This window comes from Nomascus leucogenys, chromosome 8, assembly GCF_006542625.1.
Source record: "Nomascus leucogenys isolate Asia chromosome 8, Asia_NLE_v1, whole genome shotgun sequence".
Lineage (NCBI taxonomy): Eukaryota > Metazoa > Chordata > Mammalia > Primates > Hylobatidae > Nomascus > Nomascus leucogenys.
This window is the reverse complement of record NC_044388.1, coordinates 8,337,294-8,355,556: the sequence shown is the minus strand read 5'-3', so window position 1 is coordinate 8,355,556 and position 18,263 is coordinate 8,337,294. Positions and strand designations below refer to the sequence as shown.

Here is an 18,263-nt window from a genome sequence, read left to right as displayed (position 1 = left end):
TCACTTTTGAAGCTTAGTTTGGCTGGATATGAAATTCTGGGTTGAAAATTCTTTTCTTTAAGAATGTTGAATATTGGCCCCCACTCTCTTCTGGCTTGTAGAGTTTCTGCCGAGAGATCAGCTGTTAGTCTGATGGGCTTCCCTTTGTGGGTAACCCAACCTTTCTCTCTGGCTGCCCTTAACATTTTTTCTTTCATTTCAACTTTGGTGAATCTAACAATTATGTGTGTTGGAGTTGCTCTTCTCAAGGAGTATCTTTGTGGCATTCTCTGTATTTCCTGAATTTGAATGTTGGCCTGCCTTGCTAGGTTGGGGAAGTTCTGGATAACATCCTGCAGAGTGTTTTCCAACTTGGTTCCATTCTCTCCGTCACTTTCAGGTACACCAATCAGACGTAGATTTGGTCTTTTCACATAGTCCCATAGTTCTTGGAGGCTTTGTTCATTTCTTTTTATTCTTTTTTCTCTAAACTTCTCTTCTCGCTTCATTTCATTCATTTGATCTTCCATCACTGATACCCTTTCTTCCAGTTGATCGAATCAGCAACTGAGGCTTGTGCATTCGTCACATAGTTCTTGTGCCGTGGTTTTCAGCTCCATCAGGTCCTTTAAGGACTTCTCTGCATTGGTTATTCTAGTTAGCCATTCGTCTAATCTTTTTTCAAGGTTTTTAACTTCTTTGCCATGGGTTCGAACTTCCTCCTTTAGCTCGGAGAAGTTTGATCATCTGAAGCCTTCTTCTCTCAACTCGTCAAAGTCATTCTCCATCCAGCTTTGCTCCGTTGCTGTTGAGGAGCTGCGTTCCTTTGGAGGAAGAGAGGCCCTCTGATTTTTAGAATTTTCAGCTTTTCTGTTCTGTTTTTTCCCCATCTTTGTGGTTTCATCTGCCTTTGGTCTTTGATGATAGTGACGTACAGATGGGGTTTTGGTGTGGATGCCCTTTCCGTTTGTTAGTTTTCCTTTCAACAGTCTGGACCCCCAGCTACAGGTCTGTTGGAGTTTGCTGGAGGTCCATTCCAGACCCTGTTTACCTGGGCATCAGCAGCAGAGGCTGCAGAACAGCAAATATTGCTGAACAGCAAATGTTGCTGTCTGACTGTTCCTCTGGAGGTTTCATCTCTGAGGGGTACCCAGCCGTGTGAGGTGTCAGTCTGCCCCTACTGGGGGGTGCCTTCCAGTTAGGCTACTCAGGGGTCAGGGACCCACTTGAGGAGGCAGTCTTTCAGTTCTCAGATCTCAAACTCCATGCTGGGAGAACCACTACTCTCTTCAAAGCTGTCAGACAGGGACATTTAAGTCTGCAGAGGTTTCTGCTGCCTTTTGTTCGGCTATGCCCAGCCCCCAGAGGTGGAGTCTACAGAGTCAGGCAGGCCTCCTTGAGCTGCAGTGGGCTCCACCCAGATCGAGCTTCTCAGCCGCTTTGTTTACCTACTCAAGCCTCAGCAATGGTGGGCGCCCCTCCCCCAGCCTTGCTGCCGCCTTGCAGTTCCATCTCAGACTGCTGTGCTAGCAATGAGAGGGCTCCGTGGGCGTGGGACCTTCAGAGCCAGGCACAGGATATAATCTCCTGGTGTGCTGTTTGCTAAGACCGTTGGAAAAGCGCAGTACTGGGATGGGAGTGACCTGATTTTCCAGGTGCCGTCTGTCACAGCTGTGCTTGTCTATGAAAGGGAATTCCCTGACCCCTTGTGCTTCCTGGGTGAGGCAATGCCTTGCCCTGCTTCGGCTCATGCTCAGTGCGCTGCACCCACTGTCCTGCACCCACTGTCCGACAAACCCCAGTGAGACGAACCCAGTACCTCAGTTGGAAATGCAGAAATCACCCGTCTTCTGCACTGCTCATGCTGGGAGCTGTAGACTGGAGCTGTTCCTATTCGGCCATCTTGGAACCGCCCCTCTGATATTTTTTAGTCATAAAAGGATGATGAATTTTGTCAAGTGCTTTCTCTGCATCTATTGAGATGAGATGATCATATGGTTTTTGTCCTTCACTCTATTAACGTGGTATATCAAATATATATATTTGGATATGTTGAACCATCCTTGCATTGTGGAGTAAATTCCACTTGGTTATGGTGAATGATCCTTTTAATGTGCTGTTGAATTTGGATTACTAGTATACCTTCTTCATGAGGTCTACCAGACTTTTGTAGCAATTCAATGCAAAGAAGTACACTTTTGAAATCATAAAGCCAGTGGCTTGTGGCTTGACTTTTGACCTCCATGACTTCTGGACTTGTTTGGTTCACTTTTGGTATCTGGCTAATATAGCTTCCCACATAGCTGGGACCATGGTTGTACACCCTATGCCTGGCTAATTGATTTATTTTTTGTAGAGATGAGGTCTTGCCATGTTCCCTAGGCTTTTCTTGAACTCCTGGGCTCAAGCAATCCTTCCATTTCAGCATCTCAAAATTCTGGGATTACAGGCATTAGTCACTGTGCCCAGCCGTATCTGATATTTACCATATTTATTTTGATTTTTTTTTTTTTTTTTTTTTGAGATAGAGTCTTTCTCTGTCACCCAGGCAGGAGTGTAGCGGCATGATCATAGCTGACCGCAATCTCCGCCTCCTGGGCTCAAGCAATCCTCTTGGCTCAGCTTCCCTTGTAGCTGGGACCACAGGCGTGCACCACCATGCCTGGCTAATTTTTTATTTTTTTTGGTAGAGATGGCATCTTACCATGTTGCTCTGGCTGGTTTTGAACTTCTGGGTTCAAGCAATCTGCCTGCCTCAGCCTCCCAAAATTCTGAGGTTACAGACATGAGCCACTGAGCCCAGCCTATTTTGATATCTAATCACACATTCTATTATGTACCATTATTTAAATGTTTTATGTACTTAAGGTTTCTAACCCTAATTGGATCCTAGATTCTTAAGGGCAAACATTGATATTTAATCAGTAATAACACAATTATTCAGTCAGGGGATAAATATGTCTCAATAGCTAAGTTTACTCCCTTAAGCATACAAATATTTTATTTTAACTACTATGGATAGAACCAGGTTTTAAAATGTACTTACATTCCTGGAGGGTACTTTAAAAATACTCACTATACATAACAGTTTTATGCATATAGAGGACTTTATATAACTACTTGTTTTAAAAGAAATGTGTTAAGTAAATTCTATATCCCAAGGCACATGATATATACTAAGACTAAAGAGCAAACAAAATAAGCTATCACTCATTTTTCAAAAGAACTGGGCCAAAAGTGATGGCTCACACCTGTAATCTCAGTGCTTTGGGAGGCTGAGGTGGGAAGATTGCTTGAGGCCAGGAGCTCAAGATCAGCCTAACATAGTGAGACCCTGTCTCTACAAAAAATTATTTAAAAACATAGTTGGGCATGGTGGCATGTGCCTATAGTCCTAACTACTAAGGAGGCTGAGGCAGGAGGATCACTTGAGCCCAGAGTTCAAGGTCATAGTTAGCTATGATTGTACTGCACTCCTGTCTCGGTGACAGAGCGATACTTTGTCAATTAAAAAAAAAAAAAAAAAAAGAAGAAGAACTGCCTTTAGTACCTTTAGTCATTTTGCTACCCTAACACCATTGATGATGAACAAATATTGCTTTTTTTTTCCATTTTTTTTCTCGTGTGACACAGCCCTCAGGAGATCCTGAGAACATATGCCCCCTTTCTTTCTTCTTTTTTTTTTTTTGAGACAAGGTCTTGCTCTGTTATCCAGGCTGCTGTGCAGTGGTGCAATCACAGCTCACCACCGCCTTGACGTCCCAGGTTCAGGTAATCCTCCCACCTCAACTTCCAAGTAGCTAGGACTACAGGCACACACCACCACCCGTGGCTTACAGATATTGCTTTAATTTCTGAAAATATTTAACTGAGAAGTCATAGTACCTCATAATAGGCAATTTTAACAGATATATTGCCTATCCTTCCTGAAGATATCCTTCCATGTAAAGCAATGGTACATGAGTATGATAAGGAGAATGTATGGAATGATATTATTTCTTAGTAATTAATAATTTATAAAAATATAAACAGTAGGCCTGAGATTATAGTACTTGACTATAATACACTGATATATGAAATTAAAAGTTATATTTCACCTATTAACTAGTTTAAGAATAAGTACTTTCTACAAGTCTAATGTCAAAATCATTTTCATGTATATATATTATACTACTTCTTATTGGAATGGGCTAGAAGGAAGTATTCCACTGCAATAAAATATAACCACAAAGGCTGAGTGGGGTGGCTCACATCTATAATCCCAGCACTTTGGGAGGCCGTGGTGGGTGAATCACGAGGTCAGGAGTTAGAGACCAGCCTGAACAACATGGTGAAACCCTGTCTCTACTAAAAATACAAAAATTAACCAGGTGTGGTGGCACGTGCCTGTAATACCAGCTACTCAGGAGGGTGAGCCAGAGTCGCTTGAACCTCGGAAGCAGAGGTTGCAGTGAGCTGAGATCGTGCCATTGCACTCCAGCCTGGGCCACAGAGCAAGACTCTGTCTTAAAATAAATAAAAAATAATAATAAAATAAATAAATATGTATATGTACATATAACCACGAAATACGACATTTAGGGTCTTCTGGAATTCTACGGTTGGGGACTCAGGGAATGAGGGTCTAGAATGAGAAGGATACTTAATTTGGTGCTGTTGAATTTTTTTAAAAATCCATGCTGTGGTATTATAATACATATATTGGTTTTAGTTCACAGTTACTGGCTCCTAACTCCTTGTTATAATGTCAGGGCACTTTAGGCCTCAGGAAACAGAACCTCTCTCTATGAGCTTCTCCTGTCCTTCACTCACCTGCCCAAGGCAGGATTCTAATCTGACTATGAGTCAAAAGATCCTCATCCCAGAGAGGATCCTGCCCCATACCCTAGAGGAAGGAATGCTACATAGAAAAGGCCAAGAAAAGTCTGAACAGACAGACCTTGCTGGGTTTACATTATGAGCTATTTGTCCACTCACATTGCTACATGGTTGTCAATCATGCCCATGTAATCAAGACTCCATTAAAAACCCCACAGGACAGAGTCTGGAGAGCTTCCAGAGAGTTGAACACGTGGAGGCTGACAGGAAGGTGAAGAAGACCTCATCCACGTGCCAGGAGGATGGCACAGCCCATCTCCATGGAGATAGAAGCTCCTGTGCCAGACCCCTCCAGACCTCACCCTATCTATCTCTTCATCAGACTGCTTATTTGCATCCTTTAAAATATCTTCCTTAATAAACTAGTAAAAATGTTTCCCTGAGTTCTGTGAGCCACTCTTAGCAAATTTATTAAACCCAAGAGGAGGTTGTGAGAACCCCAACTTGAAGCCAGTTGGTCAGAAGTTCCAGAGGCCCAGACCTGCAACTAAGGGAAGGAGGAGATGGTCTTGTGTCACCAAGCCCTCAACCTTTGAGGTATGACACTGTCTCCAGGTAGAGAGTGTCAGAACAGAATTGGAGGACACCAAGCTGGTGTCCACTGCTTGGTGTATGGGGAAAAAAACCCACATCTTTGGTCATGTAAGTCTTCTACTGTGTTGATGATTGCTGTGTTGGTATGAGAGCAGAGGAATAACATTGTTAGAGAGAGTTTCCAAAACACAATGTCTATATCACTTTTTTCATTTAAAAAGTTAGTTTTTAAAGTGAAGAAAAAAGTTGTATAAAGGAAAAATTTACATCTTATCTAAGGTGATACACTGAATCAGTCATAAGCCAGAAAATACCTAGAATATGCTAAGACATGTGGTAACAGTTTCAATATTAATAGTCATCCTTACATATTTAATCTGCAAACATGCAGTTCTCATACTCACCTGCCAAAATGAAGAACTATATACCGGATGAGATCACCTTGCTTTTCCATTTTGTTGTCTGTGACCATGGGCATCAATTTGTCATAGTACTTGGCAAGGTAAAAATGCCCATCCTCCCATTCTGGCAGGCACGCGGTCACATCCTGTAAAAAAGAACATAGGATACTCATCTAAGGAAATCCCACACTATGCTGGGAAGTAAAATATGAATAGATGATTAGGGATCAAAAGTATGTGACCTTTATCTAGGCAGAGCAAAGTCAAAAGCAGACTCAATCTTTGATGTGGATAAGGAATAGCTACCTTCTTATAAAGGTTTTCTCAGGAGGGCTGATTGGTTCTGGTGGGTTGCCCACTGCCCAACATGAAATAGTGCTGGAAGAATTCACAACTTAGGAGAAAACTCCATTTATGTCACCACTTTAAAAGATACATCAAAGTAGTGTCTGGATGGGTTAAATTTTTTTATACATATATATGATATATATGTGTGTGTGTATACACATATATCATAAAAGGCATTTTTAAAAATCTTCAAAGCAGAAGTAATATCGAGTCTCTAAAGAGGGTAGGACTTTAAAAAGCATAAAAATTTTGGTAAAATAAAAATCACATGTTTTGTTTTTCTCCAAGATCTCTCACAAGTTATTGCCCTTTCTCTCAATTCCTTCAGAAGCAGGCTTCTAAAAAGGATTCTCTACCTCACATTGATTCCTAAAACTATGTCTTTTCAGCTTCAGTCTTCACCACTCCACTAAGGAGCTCCTTAAATCCAAGAGATATTTTACAATTCTGATCTCATTTGAACTCTCTTCAATATGTTTCTGTTGTCCAAGTCACTTATTTCAAATGCTTTCATCGCTTGACTTCTGTGAGGCCACCATCTTCCAAGTTTTCTCCTCTCTTTCTGGCCACTCTCACTTAGTCTCCTTTGTCATTTCTTCTTGCTGTTCCTGCCTTAAACATTTGTGTGGTTTATTAATTCTTAAAATTACATGAAGTGTGATGGGAAATACACAGGATCACTGACAATTTTTTTTTTAATTGAAGTTCCACTTTTCATCTAAGGAAGTTTGAGAACAGTTTAGACCAGAAACCTTAAGTGAGATCTTGAGTTTCTACTGACTCTAATCTTGAGACTCTACAGACACAAACCTGCCTGGGAATAGAGGTCAGAATGACATGATTAGATGCGTGGTACATGCTAGGTTCATGTACCTAATCAGCCACACAGGGTAAGGGCTGCCAGAAAAACATATTAGTCAATCTAGTCTTTCCTTTGTTTCTTCTTTCCTGTCTTCCTGCCTTCCTTTCTTCCTCCTTCCCTAACTTCCTTCCTCCTCCCTCTCTCATTTCAGCTTAGATTTTAATTATTTATTTTGAAAAGTAAAATTCACACACTGAAAAATACACTAATCTTACATTTACAGCTTGATCAATTATCACAAAGTAATTACCTTTATATAAATCTCCTTCCTCCTGCCCTCTCTTCTCTCTCTCTCCCTTTTAAGATTTTTAAGTTTTATTTCAAAAAATAAAGTTTATATACAGAAACATACACGAATCTTATGTATTCAACTTGATCAATTATCACAAATTTATCATCCTCATACAAGAACTCCAGTTTTGTTTTGTCTGTTTTTGAACTTTTATATAAATAGAATCATACTATAATTATTATTATTGGCCGGGCAAGGTGGCTTATGCTTGTAATCCCAGCACTTTGGGAGGCCCAGGTGGGCGGATCACGAGGTCAGGAGATGGAGACCATCCTGGCTAACATGGTGAAACCCAGTCTCTACTAAAAATACAAAAAAAAAAAAAAAATTAGCCGGGCGGTGGCAGGCGCCTGTAGTCCCAGCTACTCAGGAGGCGGAGGCAGGAGAATGGCCTGAACCTGGGAGGCGGAGCTTGCAATGAGCCAAGATCGCGCCGCTGCACTCCAGCCTGAGCAACAGAGCGAGACACTGTCTCCAAAAAAATATATATTATTATTATGAGAGACAAGATTTTGCCCTGTTGTCCTGGCTGGTGTGCAGTGGCATGCTCATGACTCCCTGCAGCCACGACTCCTAGGCTCAAGGCGATCCTCGCTCCTCAGCCAATGGAGCAGCTGGGACTACAGGCATGTACCACCACACCCACCTAATTTTTGTATTTTTTGTAGAGATGGAGTTTTGCTATGTTTCCTAGGCTGGTCTTGAACTCCTCAGCTCAAGCAATCCGCCTGCCTCAGCCTCCCAAAGTGCTGGGATTATAGGCATGAGTCACCATGCCCAGCCCTACGTGTATTATATTTTTTATCTGGCTTATTTCATTTAACATTACATTTGTGATATCAATCCAAGTTATTGCATATAAATTTGGTTTACTATATAGTATTCCATTATAAGAATATGCTACAACATATTTATCCATTCTATAACTGATTGCCATTTGGATTACTTCCAATATAAAATCTACAAATAATAATGTTATAAACATTCTTGTATATATCCTCTGGGGACACGCTGGGTCATATTCTGGATATGAGCCTTTAATGTATTGCAAATATCTTCTAATCTGTAGCTTGCCTCTAACTCACAATGGTATCTTCTGATAAACAGAAGTTATTGTTTATTTTATGGTTAGTGTTTTTGTTATGTTTAAGAAGTCCTGACCTAGATTAACAATCTACCTCAAGTTTACTTTTGTTTATGGTGGGAAGAAGGGATCAAGTTTGATTTTTTGTTTTCCTATAAGATACCCAAGTGATACAACATTTATTGAAAAGACTATTTTGGTTATTCACAGTTTGCCCCTCCAGATAGATACACTTGGCAACTTTAGCCTTTTCCACTCTGCTCAGTGCCCCAGGAAATTGAAATTGATGATTTATATCAGTGGGCCTGTTTGCCCTCTGGCTTCCTGTGAAGTTCAATCAATGGAAGGCAGCAATAGATTAGAGGGTGAGGAGGAGAGTGAGGTTAAGGTCTTTATACCTGCTCGTTTCCTTCCTGCTGGGCTACAGTCGACAGTGGTTGTGTTTCTTTCCCTAAGGTTAAGTTCTGGTCCGATGGTCCTTTCCTACAAATTTAGCTACCTTTACAGGTTCCAGTAAATGCTCTATCCTTTTGCTCCTTCAGGTCTAGAGTTAGCAACGACTCTCTGTTGTTGCTAGCCATGGGGTACTTTCACCACCCTTTGTTAATTTCCCTTAATCTAGTTTTTCATTAAACTCTCCCCAACCCTTTGATTGGGCCAACTATTTTCTCCCTGCACCTGACCTCACACAATACAGTAAAGAGCATCTCAGATAGATTGGAGGTCACTAAGGAGATATGACAACTAATGCTACATGGAATCCTTAATTCTAGACAGAAGAAGGACACTATTGGGAAAACTGGTGAAATGTGGTCTACAGATAGTTAACAGTATTGTTTATCAATGTTAATTTCCCACTTCTGATACTCTGGTAGTGTAAGATATTAAAATTAGTGGAAACACAGTAAAGGGTAGATATGGAAATTCTCCACACTACTACTAACTTTTTAAAAGTCAAAGATTATTTCAAAATAAAACTGAAAAAATGAAAGGTGACAGAAAAGCTTCTTGGTTATTCTTGGCCTTTATGTTTCCACATAAGTTTTAAATTGTAATTGTCAATTACCTGTTAGCATTTGATGAGTAATGCATAAACCTCTAGGTCAATTTGTAGAGAAATAATTATATTATTGAGTCTTCCCATTCATACATGTATTCTAGCTACCAATTTATTTAGTTCTTTTTTACTTCACTCAATTTTAATGTTTTAATTTTTATTTTGTGGAGAGGTCTTGTGTGCAATTTAATCCTAGGCATTTCATTATTTTTATTACTATCCTAAATGATATCTTTAAAAATTTTAGGCTGGGCATGTATGGTGGCTCACAACTATAATCCCAGCACTTTGGGAGGCAGAGGTGGGAGGATCGGTTGAGGCCAGGGAGTTTGAGACCAGCCTTGGCAGAACAGCACAAAATAAAAAATTAGCTGGGTGTGGTGGCATGTGCCTGTAGTCCCAGCTACTTGAGAGGCTGAGGTGGGAGGATCACTTGAGCCCAGGAGGTTGAGGCTGCAGTTAGCCATAATCATGCCACTATACTCCAGCCTGGGGTGACAGACCAAGACCCTGTCTCAAAAATACAATAAAATAAAAATTTAAATCAACTTTCTTAAGACATATACACCCATGGAACCATCATTCCAGTCAAGAAGATGAACATTCCTAACTCTCTCGAAAGTTCTTATGGGCGCCCACCCTTGCCATCACTCTCCTGCCAACTACCCAGGCAACTACTGATATAATTTCTATGCATATACATTAGTTGTACCTGTTCTAAAATGTCACATAAATGAAATCATATAAGCATGTAGTCTGTTATGTCCCTCTTCTTTCATTCAGCATATCTATGACATTAATCTACCTTGTTGCGTGTACCAGTAGTTCATTTCTTCTTATTGTAGGGTAGTATTCCATTATACAACTGTACCACAGTTTGTTTACCCATTCTTCTCTGGATGGCCAGCTGGTCTATTTCCAGTTTTTGTGACTAAAGCTACTATAAACATTTGTGTACAAGTCTTTTTATTGACATATGTAATTGCTTCTGTTGGATAAACAGATTTAACTTTTTATAGTCCCACCAGGTGCATTTATTGCATTAATAGGTATTGCTAGTCTTTTAGACTTTAGCCATTTTAGTGTGTAATGTGTTATTTCACTGTGGTTTTAATTTGCATCTTCCTAATGACTAATGATGTTAAGCATCTTTTCATTTGCTTTTTGGCCATTTGCATGTATTCTTTATGAAGTGTCTATCCAAGACTTTTGCAGCTCTGTATTTTTTTTTTTAATAGACAAAGTTTCACTCTGTAACTCAGGCTGGAACGCAGTGGTGCAATCATAGCTAACTGTAACCTTGAACTCCTAGGCTCAAGTGATCCTCCTGCTTTAGCCTGCCGAATAGCTAAGACTACAGGCATTCGTCACCATACCTGGCTAATTTTTATTTTTGTAGAGACAGGTTCTCACTATATTGCCCAGGCTGGTTTTGAACTCCTAGCTTCAAGCGATCCTCAGGCCTCGGCCTCCCAAAGCACTGAGATTACAGGCCTGAGCCACTGTGCCTAGCCTCACAGATCTTTAAATTGTCTTACTAAGTTGTAGGGTTCTCTATAATGTAGCTACAAATCCTCTGTCATATATGTATTGCAAGTATTTTCTCCAAGTCTATGGCTTACCTTTTCATTTTCTTAACTGTCTTTCTTAGAAAAGGTTTTAACTTTGATGAACGTCTAATTTATCAGGATTTTTTAAATGCTTTGTGTGACCTAAGAAAACCTTTGCCTACCCTAAGGTTGTAAAGATTTTCTTCTATTTTTTCATCTAAAAATTCTTAATTTTAGCTTTTCAGTTTAGATCTATAATCTACTTTTTCTGAAGCAATTTTGTCTATCATATGAGGCAGAGATTGAAGATCATTTTTTTCCTCATACAGATATCCAACTGTTCAAGTACTTTCTGCTTGTAAATGGTATATTTTAAATTCCTTTATTGTTGTCATATAGAAATAAAATCATCAGGCAATCTTGTTTAACTCACTCAATATTTTGAATAGTTTATTTATAATCTTTTGAATTTTCTACATATGTATTCATATCATCTGCAATTAATAACTTTCCTGTATTTTTTTCCTAGTCCTTGTATCTTTTACTTCTTTTTTTATTTAAAGATTGCCATTTGGGTAATATTTTAAAATGACAGCTCTATTGGGATATAATTAATATATTATAAAGTTCACACTTTTAAAGTTGTTGTTAGCTTATTTACAGAGTTGTGTAACCATCACCACTATCTAATTCCAGAACATTTTCATCACTCCAAAAAAAAAATTTGTACCAATTAGCAGTCACTTCCCAGCCCCAACCTCAGTCTCTAGTACCCATTAATCTACCTTCTGTCTCTATGGATTTGCTTATTCTGGCCATTTCATGTAAGTGGAATCATGCAATATGTGGCCCCTTGGATCTGCATGTCATTCTACAGTAGTCAGCCTCTATTCTTTTCTCTACTTATTTCTGTCTACATCACGTATAGGCAACCAGAATAAGAGAAGCGGCTACTTAGGCCTTTATGACAGGAAATTAGGGGTGTACGCAGAGGAAACAGAACCTGAAAAGTTGGTAGTCTGACGACATCTCTCTTCCCTAACCCTGGCTTTAGTACCCAGGCAGAGATGGGAGAACTGGAATATTCGCTATCAAATTCTGCTGTTAAGTACTGGTGAGTTTTTGTGTGCCTCATAAGTTGTTGTGCCTTACATACCAGAATAAATTCAGAAGATCTCTCCAAATGGGAAGGTGAAACTTACAAGTATGGTTTCAGAACCTGCCTCATTATCACTGCCCTTTAGGATAATATAGTTTTTAATGCAAATCAAGGTTAGTTTCTTAGGTGGTATGACATCTTCTTGTAACCAAGGAACAGGAGCTGGACTCCTATTTATCTTCATCAGAACGCAACACTTTCTGGATCTAAAGATGAGCACTGTCTGTGCCATTTGCTTTGGCTGTTGGTCCCATTTAGGTCTTTCTTGTATCTTTGATTTCTCTCTCTTCTCATCATGCTCTTATTTTGGTTTATGTTCTTAAACTTATGGAGCCTATATACAATAGCTGTTTTTAAATCCTGTCATTTCTAGAACTATTTCTATTTTTTTTCCTATCTATGGCTCAAATATTCCTGCTTCTTCATTCACATAGTAATTTTTTAATGGATGCTGGATATATTTTTACATTGTCAAGTTTTAGATTTTGTTGTCTTGCTTTAAAGAGCGCTAGACTTTGATCTGGCAGGCAGTAGGGTTACTTGAAGATCAGTGTAATCCTCTTAAAGCTTGTTTTACTGCCCTTCTAGTATGGATATAGGGTAGTTTTTAGCCTAGGACTAATTTTGTCCTACTTCTAAGGTGTGGCCCTTTTAAGGTCTTTACTGAATGCTCCATATTATGCAATGAGGCCTCTCAATCTGGCTGGTGGACTGAATAACTCTCAATCCTGTAATCTGAATGAATCTCAATCCCGTGTGAGCTCTGGAAATTGTTCTTATAGCCTCTGCATGTTTATTCTTTCCGCAGCAGTTATTCCTAGCTTGGCCTCATAGAATTCTGAATTATTCATGTGCAGGCTGGTATTCAGCCAACACGATTCCTATGCAGATAGGAACTACTCTGTTTAACTTTTTTCTCTCAGTTAATCTGTCCCACAAATTCTAGCCACCTGCTCTTTGCTTTATTATTTCCTTTCTTCTACTTTTTTATTTCTCTCCCTACTTTTTTAGTTCCTTTTCTAACTCTTTGGGATAGATACTTAACTTGTTAATTTTGAACCTTTATTTTCTTCGAATATATGCAAATAAAAATTTAAATCCCTTTTAAGAATGGCTTTGGCTGCAGAGGATATGATATGCCATTTTTATTATCATTCAGTTCAAAGTACTTTTACATTTCCATTGAAAGTTTTCATTGACCCATGGATTATTGAGAGGTATATCTCTTACAACACCATCTATATAAAGTTTAATACCTAGTAAAGAAGTTATAAATTGGTTTTGCTGAACAATTTTCAGGCTAGGATGTAGTTAATTTTGAGACAGAGGGTGAGAATAGTGATTACTGGGGTGAAGGGTAGTGGGGTTATAGAGCTCAAATAATATTCTATTTCTTGACTTGGTGGCAGTTTCATGAGTATATTTATTTTGTGATAATCCATATACTTATATACTCACTGAAAAGTCAAAAAAATGTCCTGGTTATTTTTATACATGTGCTTTTCCATATAGACTTAAGTCATTTTACCCCATCAACAGAGTTAACTGAAACTGCATTATACATATACTTGCCTTATATTTTTTCATAATTGCATTGCTTTCAAAGTTAGCTGTTTCTTCCATAAATCGGCCCACTAGTAGCATAGCTCGACCATGGATTAACATGTTCTTACCCTCAGGTGGGGTTTCATTTTCAGGAAAACATAATTCAACACCTTTCTGAAGAACAATTAGTGCCTGGTGAACATCACCCTAAAAGAAAAAAGGCAACAATAAGCCTTTTAATTTAAAAACATATTTCTATTTTCTGCAAAAGTATTAGTTCATTATGTTTTTGTACAAATCCATTTGTAATTTCATGTTTATCTTTTATTTGCCTCTTATTAAAGTAAAATTCTAAAACTGAAACATTGCTTCATTTCATCTCATTCATTCATTTACTAATTAATTTTATAACTGCAGTTGGCTCTCTGTATCCACAGGTTCCACATCAATGGATTCAACCAACAGTGGATAGAAAATATTAGGAATGGCTGGGCACAGTGGCTCATGTCTGCAATTCCAGTGCTTTTGGATGCCAAGGCAGGGGGACTGCTTGGGGCCAGGAGTTTGATACTAGCCTGGGCAACATAGCAAGATCCTGTCTCTACAAAAAATTTAAAAATTAGCCAGTTGTGGTGGCTCATGCCTATAATTCCAGCTACTTGGAAGGCTGAGGGGGAAGGATCACTTGAGCCCAGGAATTCGCAGTTACAGTGAGCTATGACACACCACTGCACTCCAGCCTGGGTGACAGAGCAAGATCCTCTCTCTTGAAAAAAAAAAAGCTAGGCATGATGGCTTATGCTTATAGCCTTTGCTACAAAGCGCAGGGAGGTGGGAGGATTGCTTGAGACCAGGAGTCCAAGGCATCAGTGAGCTATGATCATGCAATTGCACTCCAGCCTGGGCAATAGAGCAAGACTCTGTCTCTCTCAAAACATAAAAATTTAAATTTAAAAAAAAGAAAAAGAAATATTACAAAGAAAAAATTAAAAATAATACAAATAAGCAATACAAGTATAACAACTGTTTACAAAGCATTTGCACTGTATTAGGTATTATAAGTACCCTAGAGAAGTATACAAGAGGATGTCCGCAGGTTATATGCAAATACTGTGTATGCCACTTTATATAAAGGACTTGAGTATCCACAGATTTTGTTGTCCATAGAGAATCCTGGGACCAATCCCTCCATGGATATCAAGAAAGGACTATAATCAAAGTTCAGGGAACTGAAGACAATCATGAACAAATTAAAATCTCTGGCATAAAAAAGTTCATAGTCACATGAGAAAAGAAACTGTGTGAAATAACAGTATATTTGCTAAGTGTTACAACAGAGGAATATACATCAGCATTATACAGGATAGAGAAGAGAGTCCCTTAAACCTACCTGAAGAATATAGGAAAATGGAGGAGAACAGCAGTCAGGAAAAGTTATCAACAAAGAAAATTTGAATTAGGTTTTCAAGAATGAGTAGAAATCTTCTTGGCAGAGAATTTAGTGAAAGGCATTCCAGGTAGATGGAATAATAATTTTAATTGGAAGAAAAGCACATAGTCTGATTTTAGCTGAAGTTTAAAGGGTTTTTGAGATGGTGATGAACGACACTGAGGAAGTAGGCTAGGACTTGATCAGAAAGGGATTTGTGTAGTTCCTAGAGTTCAGGCTTAATCCTAAAGGTATGAAGAATACTTTGTAGGATTTAATCTTTTTGAAGGAGCGACATGATTCGATGTAGATTTTAGAAAGATCACACACTGCAGTAACGTATACAGGGAAATACTGAGATCCTAAAAAGGTTGTTAATATTGTTAGAGGATGTAAATAATAAAGTCATAAGTTAAAGCAGTGGAAATAAATAAGAGGGAGAGAATTCAAGAGATATTTCTAAGGTTGAAGAACAAAGATTTAGTCTCCAGCTAGATGTGAAAAGTGAGGTTACAGAAGGAATTTAAGATGATGTCCAGATTTCTGCTTTTGATGGGAGGATGGAATAAAGTCTTGTTCAGAAAAGGAGGAAACATGAGAGGAGAAACAGGTATTGAGTATTCGGTAATAAATTGCATTTTGAACATTTTGAGTTTAAGGTATTATAATACATAGACTAGCACTAACTAGCTCAATAAAATGACCAGGTACTGACTAATGCACACTGAATAAATTGCTTTCCACTCTCATCCAGGAAACATCTCTCCTGTCCTTTCTCAGCCACCACAAGTTGGTGTAACCACAAATGGCACCAACAATAGTTGCTAAGTATCAATTCCAGAACATGCTATTATTATTAGTAATGCCTATTACTACTTCTAAACTGGTGACTAGCCTGAGGAGAAATTTAAGTAATAGCCGTTAACTCTGGGTTATAAGCCAGGCGCGGTGGCTCACGCCTGTAATCCCAGCACTTTGGGTGGCTGAGGCAGGTGGATCATGAGGTCAGGAGATCGAGACCATCCTGGCTAACATGGTGAAAGCCCATCTCTACTAAAAATACAAAAAATTAGCCGGGCGTGGTGGCACACGCCTGTAGTCCCAGCTACTCAGGAGGCTGAGGCAGGAGAATCACTTGAACCCAGGAGGCAGAGGTTGTAGTGAGCCGAGATCATGCCACTGCACTCCAGCCTGGGCAACAGAGCGAGACTCCAGTTCAAAAAAATAAATAAATAAATAAATAAAAATAAAAAATAAATCTGGGTCATAAACCTTGCAAGTAGTTCCAATGTTTAAAAAACCCCCTTCTTACTACTTTTGCTTTAATCTGAGGACTGCTGTGAACTTCTGTTCAGATGCTAGGCCCTTTCTGGCTAGATCAGAGCTGAATATTTACAGTAACACTGGCAAGTCCACAGAGAGCTAATTATCTGCCAGCGACTAAGTGACAGAGTTACATTCATTTAACCAACATTTACTGAGTCACTACTATATACACCCTGTATACACACATAAGGTGAAAAATTAAGAGGTCGTTTTCCTCAAGGAAAATGTAAGATAGATGAAAACTGAAAGAACTCCACATTCAGCCTTGAAATGGGAAGGTATCTGGGGACTGTAGAGTAAAAAGAACAGTTACTTCCAGGCTATGGTAGATAATTAATGAAGAAAAGTGACAGAAAAGGAAGGTTCTTAATTTGGATTAGTTATGTTCTCTCAGTTGGCCTTTTAAGGAAGTACATAATTCCCAACATTTTATATATATATATATATATATAATGTATATATATAATCAAATATATTTATATATAATATATATATAAATATATTTGATGACATTTCCCTGGCCATTACCTTGGACCAGAGCCACTTTGCCCTTTCCACATACAGTTCAGCGAGTCGTGATTCCCCGGCATTAAGGAGAGCATTGTAGGCTGTCTGGTGGTGACCAGCCTTTCTAGCTACTCTGGCACTCTGCAGCCAGCATTCTCCAACCATTTCATTGTAATCTGGTCTAAAGGAAGTAACAACACATGGGTAAGACAGACTGTTGGTAAGTGTATGCAACAACTTAACTTAAAACAATTTAAATCTAGGTCATAAACTTTGCAAGTAGTTCCAATGTTTTGAAAGCCTCTGTTCCCAATACAGAACCTTCTTCATATACTATTTCAAAGGAATTAATTATTAATTTGTTTAAAAAGCCTTGACTTAAATTTTCTTATAGTGCTCTGTTTTACCTATTATAAACCTTATTCTTGATTTTTATCAGTAAAAAACATATCCCCCAGATATGTTTTTAACATCTTAAAAAAGGGAGAGAAATGGCGTATAAAAGTGATTCTTCAGTTCTAGGTTCCTTTCAACCAGATAGTGTAGCCCTGATAATTAAAAATAGAAAAATGTAGATTCAGACAGAAAATTAAGAAATACAAATACCCCCAAATAATATCCAAATACCAAATTCAAGATAAGTGACATTTTTTTAAAAAGTAGCATGAGAAACCTTTTGTTGAGGCTTAGTAAGGCCCTCCGGAGAGCCAGGATAGGCTCCTTGGCTCTGTAGGAATTCTGGGTCATTTCTAGTCGAGCTACCCAGTTTAGAGAATCTTCTTGAGAACTGTCACCTGGAGAATGCTGGAAAAGTGGTTTGATGCTATGCTCCAACTCACACAACATGTGCAATCTGAAGATAGATAGAGCCTATGTTAAAATGTTATCATATTCAGCCTTATTAATCTCATATATAAAGCATGTACTTTAAATCAGAAATAAAGAACTTAAAATACACAGTTGTCTTTAGTAGAACTTTAATATATCCTTGCTAAGTAAACAATTATACTTTTATCTTTTCAAACTGAATGTAAACACCAATTTATGCTGGTTTATGTATTTGGTGCTTTAGCCAGGCATGGTAGCATGCACCTGTACTCCAGCTACTCAGGAGACTGAGGCAGGTGGATCACTTGAACTCAAGAGTTCAAGGTTGCAGTGAGCTATAATTATGCCTGTGAACAGCCACTGCACTCCAGCTCAGGCGACATAGCAAGACCCTGTCCCTTAAAATAATAAGTAAATAAATAAATAAAATTAATTACATTAAACTTTTAAAAATAAACATTTAGGGATTTGCAGTGAATCCCAA

General features: G+C 38.7%; 1 protein-coding gene across 1 annotated transcript in view; it reads right to left on the bottom strand.

Moving 5' to 3' along the window:
• ATR (ATR serine/threonine kinase) overlaps positions 1–18,263 on the bottom strand; it is a 135,593-nt gene that overhangs the window by 29,634 nt on the left and 87,696 nt on the right. Inside the window, exons 33-36 of the mRNA XM_030816709.1 lie at positions 17,625–17,804; positions 16,973–17,132; positions 13,717–13,896; positions 5,796–5,938 (exon numbers count right to left, since the gene is read on the bottom strand). Of these exons, the coding sequence (XP_030672569.1) occupies positions 5,796–5,938; positions 13,717–13,896; positions 16,973–17,132; positions 17,625–17,804 (663 nt within the window). The remainder of the gene's footprint in view (positions 1–5,795; positions 5,939–13,716; positions 13,897–16,972; positions 17,133–17,624; positions 17,805–18,263) is intronic.